This window comes from Gouania willdenowi, chromosome 22, assembly GCF_900634775.1.
Source record: "Gouania willdenowi chromosome 22, fGouWil2.1, whole genome shotgun sequence".
Taxonomy (NCBI): domain Eukaryota; kingdom Metazoa; phylum Chordata; class Actinopteri; order Blenniiformes; family Gobiesocidae; genus Gouania; species Gouania willdenowi.
In genome coordinates, this window is record NC_041065.1 from 3676962 (window position 1) to 3689490 (window position 12529).

General features: G+C 39.6%; 1 protein-coding gene across 1 annotated transcript; it reads left to right on the forward strand.

Moving 5' to 3' along the window:
* The first annotated feature begins 688 nt into the window (after window positions 1–688).
* On the forward strand, window positions 689–12409 carry lgals3a (lectin, galactoside binding soluble 3a). The gene is made up of 6 exons (XM_028439019.1): window positions 689–855; window positions 1181–1195; window positions 1299–2012; window positions 2909–2997; window positions 6799–6955; window positions 10890–12409. Exons 2-6 carry the CDS (start codon window positions 1184–1186, stop codon window positions 11043–11045), a joined length of 1128 nt encoding a protein of 375 aa, XP_028294820.1. The 5' UTR covers window positions 689–855; window positions 1181–1183; the 3' UTR covers window positions 11046–12409.
* Window positions 12410–12529: the final 120 nt, after the last annotated feature.

Below are 12529 nucleotides of genomic sequence, written 5' to 3' on the forward strand. Positions count from 1 at the left end.
TTAAAAGTTGCAAATTAGAGTGGCCAAAAACAGACAGAAAAAGTGGTAAAAAGAGTTCAAAGTGTCAATAAGGGAACATTTACTAGGAACAATTAGTTTAAACTGGCAAATAATGGGCAGGACAAATTGGGAATGTGGTTAAATTTGCCAAAATAAGCATGAAATATGGTGAATAGATGTTAAAAATGACAATAATGGGTCAATATATGTGACATTAAGTGGAAAAGTGGTGGAAAGGGTTTATAAGTGCCGAAAAATGTCTTGAAAGTGGAAAAAATGTGCAGAAAAGACATTGAAATTTGATGGAGAAGTGGCAGAAATGGGTGCAATAAGAGAAAATATGGCAAGAAAAAGTGATTAAAATAGGTTATAATATGGCAAGTTTGGTGTAGTTGCAGAAAAAGTGTAAAATTGGGCTCAGATTATTAAAAAATATATATTCTTAGTTTCTAGAAGGCATCTGGCGACCCCCTCCCATGTGTCTCTCGACCCCAAATGGGGTTCTGACCCCAAGGTAGAGAACCCCTGGATCACGGTACCATAATCAGGATCACTGATCCTGATCCAAATAATTGACAATATCCACACAAAATTAGACTGAGAGCCTGATGTGGCCCCAGGGCCGCCAGTTTGGGTTATATATATATATAGATCCCGGGAGCGCGCTCTGCGTCAGCCTACGTCACCAGCGTATGCCGGGAGCGCGCACGGAGCGGCTGCCCCGGGTGTAGCAGAGTGAGCTCCAACATATCCAGAACAGCAAGCTGTGTTATTAGCCGCTAACTGTGCGTCCACAGCCGGACAGGCCGTCACCGTTTCCCGCTGTCTTTGGAGAAAGCTTCAGCCTCTGAACAGGTAGCGTGTTTTCTCTGTGCGACACTTTGATTTGAGTCTGGTTTCAGTGAGATACAACTATAGAAAGTAGAACACGTTAGCAGCTGTTGTTAGCTAGTTTAGTTATAGCCAACTCTGCCAGTAGTTGAAGTGTTTTTCTGAATTGCAGCCGTGTTAATGTGAACAGTGAGTGTTGTGTAGCTGTGTGTTCTGTGTGTGAATGGATATAATAGTTCACCCTGTCATGATGGAAACATTTAGTGGCTCTTACTCATGCTCAGTGTTTGACAGCTTGTGTAACTGTTGTTAGAAGAAGTGGATCAAACTGTGTCTTCTTTGTTTCCAGGTCATGGATTTCTCGGTGAGTAGAAGCAAAGCCACACTTTACGTCCTGCTGGAGTGTGTGATCATGTGATTTTAAAGAGTCGACACTTTTCCTTTCCTTTTTCTTTCCTTTGGCTCAGCTGGCAGACGCTCTGGGAGACGACAGCCAAGGCAAGGCCAAGAAGACAGGAAATCCTAACCCAGCGGCCCCCACTAACAACCTCCCCCCCACAGCAAACCCGGGATGGCCCAGTTCAGCTCCAGGGGCCCCCGCCCAGCCTTCAGCTCCGGCTGACTATAGCGGTGGATCCTCTGGCCCAGGGGCACCAGGGCAGTTCCCCTTTCCCTCGGGGCCCGGGGCACCAGGGCAATACCCCGGACCTCCATCAGCTACTGGGGGCTTCCATCCAGGTCCTGGGGTCCCTGGACAGTATCCACCTGCTCCAGGGGCTCCGGGACAGTTTCCCTCGGGCCCCGGAGCTCCCACACAGTTTCCTGGGCAGTACCTACCTGAGGGGTCTCCAGGACAGCTCCCAGGAGGCCCTGTTCCCTATCCAGCTGGACCCTTTCCGTCTGGTCCTGGAGCTCCACCGGGTCCTTACCCAAACGTGCCTTTCCCTGGTGCTCAGCCAGGAGGAGGCAACGGCCTGTATGGCCCTGGAGGTCCAGGTGCTTTCCCCCCTCCTGCTGGCCCTGGCTCTTTCCCTACATTCCCTACCGGAGGCTTCCCTCCAATACCTCCTGGGTCATGGGGAAATGCAGGTGGAGGCTTCCCTCCCGCTCCTGGTCCCTTCGGTCCTGGTCCTGGCCCAATGGGTCCATATGGCGGACCTGCTGTTCCTGGTGGTGCCCTGGTAAGCATAAAAGATTCTTGTCACTTGTGATGCCTCCTGCTTCTTGCTTTTCTGTGTGGATGTGTTTGTTCGGGGTTGTTTATTTCTTCTCGGAGACGGCGTCTCCCATCTGGGCTCCTTTCAGGCAGGACTGCGTCAGGATGACGAGTCCCGTGCTTTTGGTGGCTTTGCTGGGCTGCGCAGCAAACATTAAAGCAGAAACCATGTGCTCAAAACTGTATTATTCTTGTGTTTCAGCCCAGGTTTAGACCACCGTTTTATTGAAAGCAATGAGCTCAACTATTGAAAGGGACAAGGACATCCTTCCAAAGTCGTCATGTGGTTTGATTAGTGCCCAACACTCTGTATATACACAGTTTACAGTAAAAGCTTGTGTTCTGTGCACATTCTATTATAATCAGGTGAAATAAAGTACTTTTTTTTTTTTTTTTTTTAATAAACATGTTTACCCATTTAAATCACATTATAATTAAAATGTTCTTGTTTTGTCAGTTGGTGAGATCTCAGTTTGTACAGTTAATGTTTTGCTCTTGTATTAATAAAAATTTGCTCATTTCTGTGACTAATGTTTGTTCCTTGTATAAGCGTTGAAATCACCGGAATCAATGAGTCATTGGACTGGGGTGTTGTCCAAATAGGAATGTGGAAAGGGTCAAAGTTTGAGATAATATTTAACTACTTATTTCTTTGTCTGCCCATTGTTTGTCTTTGTTTTGTGTAACAAAGTTCAGATTATTTTTGACCAAAATAAACAGTTCAGCCTCGTGATTAAAAGGCACAGGCTAAAAAAAACCCAACATGTTTTCACTTTTGTTTTTATTGTAACATAAATACTCAGTCATTTCTGATTAATGACAAAACGCTGTGTGATTTAAATGATGAATGCTTTGTTTCAGATGGTGCCACATGAGCTTCCACTTCATGCTGGAATCATGCCGAGACTCCTCATCACAATTATGGGGGAGCCCCTTCCTGGTGCAGATAGGTACCTTCACTTTTATATTTACCTGTTGGCACTGCTTATATCAGCAACCAGGGTTAGGGTCAATTACATTTTTAAATTACAAATACGTCTTCAATTATCTATGCTCAATTACAGCTGAATTTCGATCATGTTGACCAGCATTTTTTTCAGTTAAAATTAGAATTACGTTCTCAATTAATAAAGTTTAATTACAATTATTCACAATTACTGAGCCTGAAATAAATAACTTTATAAAACATATATTTCCTCTTACAGAATACATTAAAAAACAATCATAAAATGTGTTTTTCATCTGTTGTTTACCTTGTTAGGCTTCCTTATCCATGAAAATACTGGTATTCATATGTTTGGTGTGGGTGTCTTTTTTCTGACACTATACTCCTTGATTTCAATTCTTTTTTTAAAATTGTAAAATGACCCACAAGAGAACTGACGGGTAAACTTGATATGAAACATATTTTAATAATTAACTACGTAAGCAATAGAACTGTTGCATGGTTCCCCAGGTCTGCGTTTAATTACATTTAAATGATGGCTTTTATGGAATTTTCATGTCAATTACAATTCAATTTTAATTGCAACAGATTGGTTGACATTTTTAATTATGTCATAATGGTTATTAGTCACCAATTTTGTTATTACAATTATGGTTGACCCTGTTATCAACCTAAATGAATTGTGCTGATTGACTGTACCTGTCTGTATGTTGCACACCTGCAAAGGCTGTTTTTATTTTAAATTTGAGATCCACTTGATCATAAAGTGCAGAATAGTTATTTTTTATTTAATGCTCCACAATTCACTAGATTGCAAATGTCATTGACGAAAAGTTTACAAATGGTTATTTAAAAGCACGTGTCAAACTCGAGGCCCAGGGGGCCTAATTCGGCCCTTTAAAACATTCAAATCGGCCCACAGGGGAAAGTAAAAATGGCTGAGAAAACCGTGTAAACAACCAAATAATGTAGTCGTGCATATCTCAGTAGGGTTGCAAAAGGACGTCAAATATCTGGCAATTTTCCACCATGTAAATTTATGTTCTGGCATTTTGGCATTATTCAAAAAATAGAAGCCTTCAAAGGCAGGGTAGGTAATTTTCAAAAGCTAGCAGAATTACTCTGTGCTTCCTCTCAAGCCACGCCCCTCATTCATATGCACAAACGCCGTGCTCCAATAGCAGACCTCAGCTCATCGCTTGTATTGTGTAGAAACTACGTTGTCTCATTCAGCGGTAAGTAAACACTAAAATGTATCATTACATGTGTTAAAAAACATGACTAAAAACTCTGTTATAACTCTGTCACTGGTGACGCGCTTTGAGTACGAGCAGGAAGACAGGGAATGTCTTTTTTCATTGGTCAAAGTTTTTGACACATTTATTTTGTTCCTTTTTCAGAGCACATAAGATATTAATTTCTGATTTCTGTCAGGACATAGACAATTTCAACCAAAAACTTTAAAAGTGTATCTGGAGAAAATTACCTACCCTACCTTTAATGGGAATTATTTATTGAAATTAAACAGAAATTGGGAGTCATTTTAAATCACTGTACCATATTCAAACATTAATATTGGCATTCATGCAAAAATAATCGGAAACAGAACTTTACAAATATTTAAGTGGAGTTTCACTGATTTTGTGACAAATTCAATGAAACTCTTCTTTATTTGTAGGGGTTCACAGTTCTCCCATGCTTGTAGAACACTATGGAAGTCATTTTTAATCCTGCTCAATCCTCAAATAATTTGACAAGATTTCCCCATATTAAATAAATATAGTGACACTACCTGTCACCTATTGCTTGGATATTGTCGGTGCCTCATATGCTACATACATTCTATAATGTATACATGGACATGCAGAGTAGCACTAATGTTGAAATTGTTCCATCCCCCACTTCATATGAAACATATCTGTATTTGGCCCCTGAAATAAAAACACCCTTAATCTGTATTACACACATGGCAAAATAATAGGCTTTACACTCTTAGGATTTTAGTTTAAATGAACTGTTCAGTGATCTGATCACATGATGGAGTAATAGTCAAATATGCAATTTAACCAGTGTTTGAAATTCTGGTCAAATATTGTCTAAATGTATTATCTTAAAAAGATCTGCAGGCTATAAACCAAACTAGGAACACCTTCACTTGTTTCTGAAGTGTGCTGCAGATTAATTCAAATAAAAAGTCTCAAGTGTCTCTCCCTAACTCTCCCCCAGACGGCTTCTCTGTCCTGTTCTCATGGGGCCTCAGTTATAAACACCGCTTACGTTCTAAAGAAAGCGTGTAAGCAACGTTTGAGATTTATTCAAAGATAAACTTGGTGAGAGAATGTGCGTACCTCCACGGCAGCTCTGGCCCTGTCGTACGCACATAATCGTGAGAAACGGGGAATTCCGCTCCCAACAGGAGAAGGATGACATTAAAGACATCTCTGAAAATGATACATTTGGTTGAAATCATCGCATATTACACATTTAACATACATATCATATATGAAAGACATATTTGCAAAAACAAAGGAGGAAAAAAAACATACTGACGCCCCAGGGAGTGAGTGAAGATACAAGTGCCCATAAATATAGTTTAATATTAATGATTATTGTAAATAAAATCACATGATCATTGTGCAAAACTGCTGATCAATTGGCTGCCACACCTGAAGCTATTATAAAAATGAATGCTTTCACAATGCGTAAAGACACAGTGGCTTCTCTGGCACTGCTGGAGGACGTGGAACACAGGAGATTTGGGAGGGAGTGGATCTATAGAGACCAGCGAGACGTATTAGCAGGACCGCGCTCGTGAGGACGAGGTGCTGTTGAGCCCCCAGCACCACAGACCAGTTAGCACCCTTGGACTAAAGAAAAACATTGTTTTACGTGTAATTAAACTATTGCTCTGAGGCAACACTGTTCATGGCATCAGCCACACGCTTCCACTCTAATGCCTGTCTGTCATTCTTGATGCCCACTGTGTCACTAAATTACACTATCCTGTGTGTGTCCACCTCACATTGAGTGAAATGTGTTTTTTATTCACTCGTTTTCCCCCTCAGTCCACTGTATCAGTGAATATTCTTCAAGGGCGTTCACCTGACTTTTTGCAGGTATGTCCAGAAGCGTAGGCGGGGGGCGGAATCGCCTACTGCTCTCTTTCTGGCCGCCTTCTACTCTTAAACATTCATAAAAGATTCCTTACCCCTTTAGCACCAAAATAATATCTGTAATATTATGTGAATATCTGTAAAAGTCAGGTTTTTATATTAGCTCCGTCTGCTAGCGCGTAGCATCTCTTCATAGCAGAATAGCTGCATCCCAACTGAATACTTGGTTACCAGCGCCCTCTGCTGGTCCAAACTAATATCTGGCGGCTGAAACTGAAGGAAAACAATCATTCTCTCTAAACATTTCCCCAATAATATAATAAATCTTAACATTCACAACATTACTGAATTCAACTAAATTAATTGAACATTGTCTTAAAGAAAGATTCAACAAAGAAAAGAGTTGCTGGTAAGAATTAATTCTCAATACTTTTATTTGCTTGTGATTTCATATATTTTATTGTCATTTTAATATATTTTGGTTATTTTGTGAGGATTTTTTTGAGTTGTCTGTCTTTGTGTTTGTGAGCGCTCATATTTGATCGAGGTTATACATGCACAAATATGTCCAAATGCATGGAATAGGCCTTTGCAGGTGTTTTGCAGAAGCACAAAATGTTGTATTACAACATTATTTAATAGTTCCTGTTGTGTATTATGGCACCATTTAAGGTTTCTTTATTCTTTTGTAGGTTTAACGTTGACTTTGTCAAAGGTTCAGAGGTCGTGTTTCACTTCAACCCCAGATTTAATGAGCAAACAGTCATTCGAAACTCCAACCTCGGAGGATACTGGGGGCCTGAGGAGCGGGATGGGCCCTTTCCATTTGTTCAGGGTCGTCGTTTTGAGGTAAACTTTGAAACATCTACTTTCGTTTTATTCATTGTTTGTGCCGTATAAAGTCCAAGTGTTTGTGTTATTAAATACTGTGTATATATACAGGTGCTGGTCATAAAATTAGAATATCATGAAAAAGTTGATTTATTTCAGTAATTCTATTCAAAAAGTGAAACTTGTATAATGTATACATTCATTTCACACAGACTGACATATTTCAAGTATTTATTTCTTTTAATGTTGATTATAACTGACAACTAATGAAAACCCTAAAGTATCTCAGCAAATTAGAATATTGTGGAGAGGTTCAATATTGAAGACAAGGAAAAGATGTGGGAGAAAAAAGTGTACAAGCAATAGTGATAACCACGCCCTGGAGAGGAATGTGAAACAAAACCTTTTCAAAAATGTGGAGGAGATTCACAAAGAGTGACTGTAGCTGGAGTCAGTGCTTCAAGAACCACCACGTACAGACGTATGGAAGACATGGTTTCATCTGTCACATTCCTTGTGTCAAGCCACTCTTGAACTAGAGACAGCATCAGAAGCGTCTAGTCTGGGCTAAAGACAAAAAGGACTGGACTGCTGCTGAGTGGTCCAAAGTGATGTTCTCTGATGAAAGTACATTTAGTCCTTTATAGATCAAGGTCCCAGAGTCTGGAGGAAGAGAGGAGAGACACAGAATCCATGTTGGTTGAGGTTGAGTGTATAGTTTCCACAGTCAGTGATGGTTTGGGGTGCCATGTCATGTGCTGGTGTTGGTCCACTGTGTTTCTTTAGGTTCAAGGTCAACGCAGATGTCTCCCAGGAAGTTTTAGAGCACTCCCTGCTTCCTGCTGCTGACCAACTTTATGGAGATGCAGATTTCATTTTCCAACAGGACTTGTCACCTGCACACAGTGCCAAAGCTACCAGTACCTGGTTTAAGGACCATGGTATCCCTGTTTTTGATTGGCCAGCAAACTCACCTGACCTTAACCCCATAGAACATCTATGAGGTATTGTGAAGAGGAAGATGTGAGACACCAGACCCAACAATGCAGAAGAGCTGAAGGTCACTATCAGAGCATCCTGGGCTCTCATAACACCTGAGCAGAGCCATAGACTGATCCACTCCATGTCACGCAGCATTGCTGCAGTAGCTTGCTACTTGTAGCTAGCTAGCTTGCTACTTAGCTTTCCAGTTGAGCCAGCAAATAAAAAAGCAAATGTGGCCTAATTTTTTAAAAATGTTTAAAACACATTATTATGGAACATATAACAGTTTGTGATAACTCCCTAACTTTAGCCACCAGAGTGTGTCAGCACACTGTTTAAGGGAAACTAAAGGGCTGTTTCTCAATCTGTGTACCTGTGCGGACTTGTGTGCTCGTGGACTCATGAAACGTCATCACGCGCAGCCCAAGTCCTGTTCCAATTCAATGTCAAGTCCGCTGTTAATCCCTGGATGAGAACTTGCCACGCCCATTTTACCAAGCATGCATCAGAGGAGACTTGTGCGTACTCCGTCAGCCATATTTCCCAGCATGCACTTTGAACAAGTACATGATTTCAAAGATGACGACGGAGGAGGATAAGCCGCACATGTGTAAGTTACAAAAAATACATTGACAAATATATTGAACATAATAATAATATTGATTAGATTAGGAGTTTAATTTCATACCTGAAGTGGTGCAGATTTTGTTTTGTCCTAAAGAAAATATTTTCAGGAGAGAATTTAGTTTTTCTTGTTATACCTAAAACATGTAATTATTGAGAATTAAAAAACCTTATTCAAAACGGAGAATTACTTTTATATTATTCTTATGGTCATTATTATTATCAATATTAATAATAATATTATTCTAGTTTGTGGGCCTAAATCTTTCCTGAATTATTTAGTTTTTTAGCTTATTATTATTATTTATATTTAACAATTATTATAAATTATTATTATTATAAATACCTTATTTTGATATAAAATATTTTATTGTTGTTATACATAAAATGTTCATAAAACCTGTTCAGATTTTTTTTAATTTATCACCAAATGTTTTATTGGTTTACAAAATAATTATTTACAACAATGACATCTACTCAATGATGCATATTATTGTTTTTGATGTTTCCAGTGGAGTGCACGTACTCCACGCAACAAAGTCAGGAAGTTTGCTTTGTCCCAGAACGACGAGTATTCGAAGTCCGCGCTTGCACACTCCGCAAGTCCGTTCTTCAAGTCTGTTCCCACGAGTCTGTACCCAGGAGTTCACAAGTATAGAGTACTGTATGTATACTTAGAATTTAGAAACAACCAAGGTCTCTAAGAAGAGCTCTTCTTCTCTGCTTCATTGTCTACTACCAAACCACAGAGTTGGAACTGTCGCCCCCTGCGGTCACAGGTTTTTTTGGGTTGCAAGAGTTTTTAACCTCTTTCGGTAAACAAAAGAAGTTTACGTCGACATCTTTAACTTTTTCTGATTATTTAGAGCGACCAAAAGCAGCACAAGTTATAATTTTGACTGAAAAAGCTGCTAAATGATCTTAACAGCTGCTAAATGATTTAAAGACTGCCTGAATGCTTCACTCCAATAGAAAACAATGAGATGTTTACAGGCAGTGGGGCTGTGTGACATCATCAATCACATGATTTCAAAATGGCGGAACACCACAACCTTTATATATATATTTGGTTTATATTATTTTTATACTTGACGTCATTTAGTCAGCTACAATATGACACTGGCTGTGTTGTAAATGTCCCACTACCGTACTATACACTACAAACTCAATGAGGACATACTGTCTACTATATACTATTAGTATGATTAGGATGTTGAGCGTTCCCACTGAAGTATACTTCCAAGTTTCCCAGGATGCATTTGGAAAAAAAACCTTGTTCATACCGAGGTTAAATATCTCTGTTGATTCTCCACTTTTACTTTGAAAGTTCTGAAAACATTTGATGTGAGAAAGTGACCACATAGAATATCAACATGTGCTCATTTCATCCATAAAACTCACATAGACAAATTTTATTCACACATTTCACACATTTCTGGAGATCCTCCATTGTGCTACTGTCTAAACTTCCTGTTAACTTCAAAACAAGAGCCCTATTTATTTACAAAAGCATTACAAAACTAATGGTAAACAAGAAGAGATGCTTTTATTTTGAAAAAGGGATGTTTGTCGTTTAGCTTGAAGCTGGCGTCATGTACTGAGTACGCATCGTCCTGAGATTGTATATGCGCATGCGTGCACATGCATTGAAATTAATTTTGCTAAAAAAATAAAGTACAAACATTTTTGTTTATTTTTATTGTCAAAGTGAACACGTGTTTTATTTGTTTATTGGATTATGTTAGGGTTAGGATTAGGTTAGGGTTATAATCTCAGTATGGAGGTAAACTCAGTACGTGACACCGCTCTTAAGATGATTTAACATTCTGCTCGCAATGCATTATGGGATGGTTAAGTATGACTAGTGTGCCCACTGTGCACACTTAAAAAAATGTCCCCATATAGTATACATCCGGATATTTCTTGCATATTCAATCTTTCCATACTATCTAATGTGAACGCACTACATAACCATTTTGACGTCAGACTTAGTATGAGTAGTACGTTAGTATGACATTTACAACATGGCCCACATGCACACAAAATAACAGGAAAATACACAAAGACAGAAAAATGTGCAAAATGACAAGAAAAATACAAAAAATAACTCCAAAGACACACTTAAAGAAATGTCCCCATATAGTATACATCTGGATATTTCTCACGTACTCAATCTTTGCACACTATCTAATGTAAATGCGCTAAGATGTCAAACTCAGTATGAGTAGTACGTTAGTATGACATTTACAACACGGCCTAAAACTGTAATAATCTTAATGAGTCAATGATTCACTGAGACGATGAACCTGGATGTGTGTGATCACACTGGTCTCTCTGTCTGCAGCTGAAGATCCTGGTGGAGGAGGACATGTTTAAGGTGGCAGTGGACGGCACGCACCTGCTAGAGTACGAGCACAGAGTGGGGGGGCTGGAGGAGGTGACCCTGCTAAGAGTGGAGGGCGACATCGTCCTCTACAGCGCCGCCCCGAGCCTCATCTGAACAAGTTCTGGATTTTTCCATCAGTGGAAACACTTTGAGAGGCGCCGTTCACACACAGTGGAGTGCAATCTGCCAACACCACACACGCTTTACTACACAACACCTTAGGCTGTGTAGTGTACTTTATTTTACTTTATCAATACTCACAATCAGTTAGTTCAGGATGTTGGTGTGAATGAGACAGTGCATAAATATAAACTAATATATAGTGAAAGTGACCCAGAAGCTTCTGATACTTCTTTTGTTTACATGTTTGTTTATAATTCAGCTGCCTTTTAGGAACACGAGTGTGATTATAAGAATGACTTTACCAGCTCACATCACCACTGGTTATTGTGTAAGACTCAATCATTTGATCTGGTATTTACATTTTATCCTTTTGTTAAAGACCGTGTAAAGCAAATGCAGCCATTTTCTTCTAACACATTAAAAAAAGTCATAAATGTATAACTTAAAACATGTACAAATCCATTCAACCATTTATAATGTAATTGTGGAGCGAGGCTTCACAAACTGTATTTCCAGTTTCTGTGTTCAGGATATAATGGGTGGGTCAGAAATCTTAGCCACGTTACGTAACGGTGCCATCATTAGCATAAACCTGACCCTGCTGCTGAAACACACCAAACTTCCACGGCCTCCAACGGGCGTAATTCGGCCCCTAGCCGAAAACAAACACATATTCGGACTCTGGGAATAAAACGTGTCTGCTAATGTCACATTTTCCATAAAAGGAGCACTTTTTGTGCACCGCGATTGTGTGTTTTTGGATATTCGGACTCGGGTGGAGAAGACCTTTCCGCTGACACTTTATTTGGCCCGATCAGAGCATTTTTGGATTTTTCCTAACTTTTTTGGTCTTTCACACTGCTCTCTCCCATAATACAGGAAGACGGGGCCCTTCCCATGCGTGGGCGTGGTTCCAACGCTGCTTACTGACACGCCCCCAGCGTCTCAGAGCAGAGAAGTGCTGTTTTTTCCATGATTTTGAGACCTAATTATATATACTTTTTTTTCATCTTTCAAATTTGGCTCAGTGGTCAATGACACATGTTTCCATGGTGTGACAAACTCATAACACACATTTATTTCTGCTTTACACGGACTTTAAAGAATATAAACTCAAGCTCGCAGACTGCAGACTCACCGGATGTTGAAGGGATTTAACTTATGTAAAAGTCACACTTATTGTGGCTGAGTAATGCTTGATATGTGCACGAAATCATATTTTTCCCCTCATAAATAGCAGCTGTGCAGTATTTTAGAAAAAACGTACTGACTCCTGGTTGCCCAGTTATAAAGACAGTATTGTGTGAACCTTTTATGAACCACATGTACATGTAATAAATACTGGTTTCCCTTAAGGCTCCTGTTTCTCTGTTAGTGTGATGAATAATTTTTGGTGTTGGATAAACTCTATAATTAGATTAGCCGCAGAAGCATTTTCACAAATGAAGTTTTACTAACAAAGGTTTTGTCTTTGG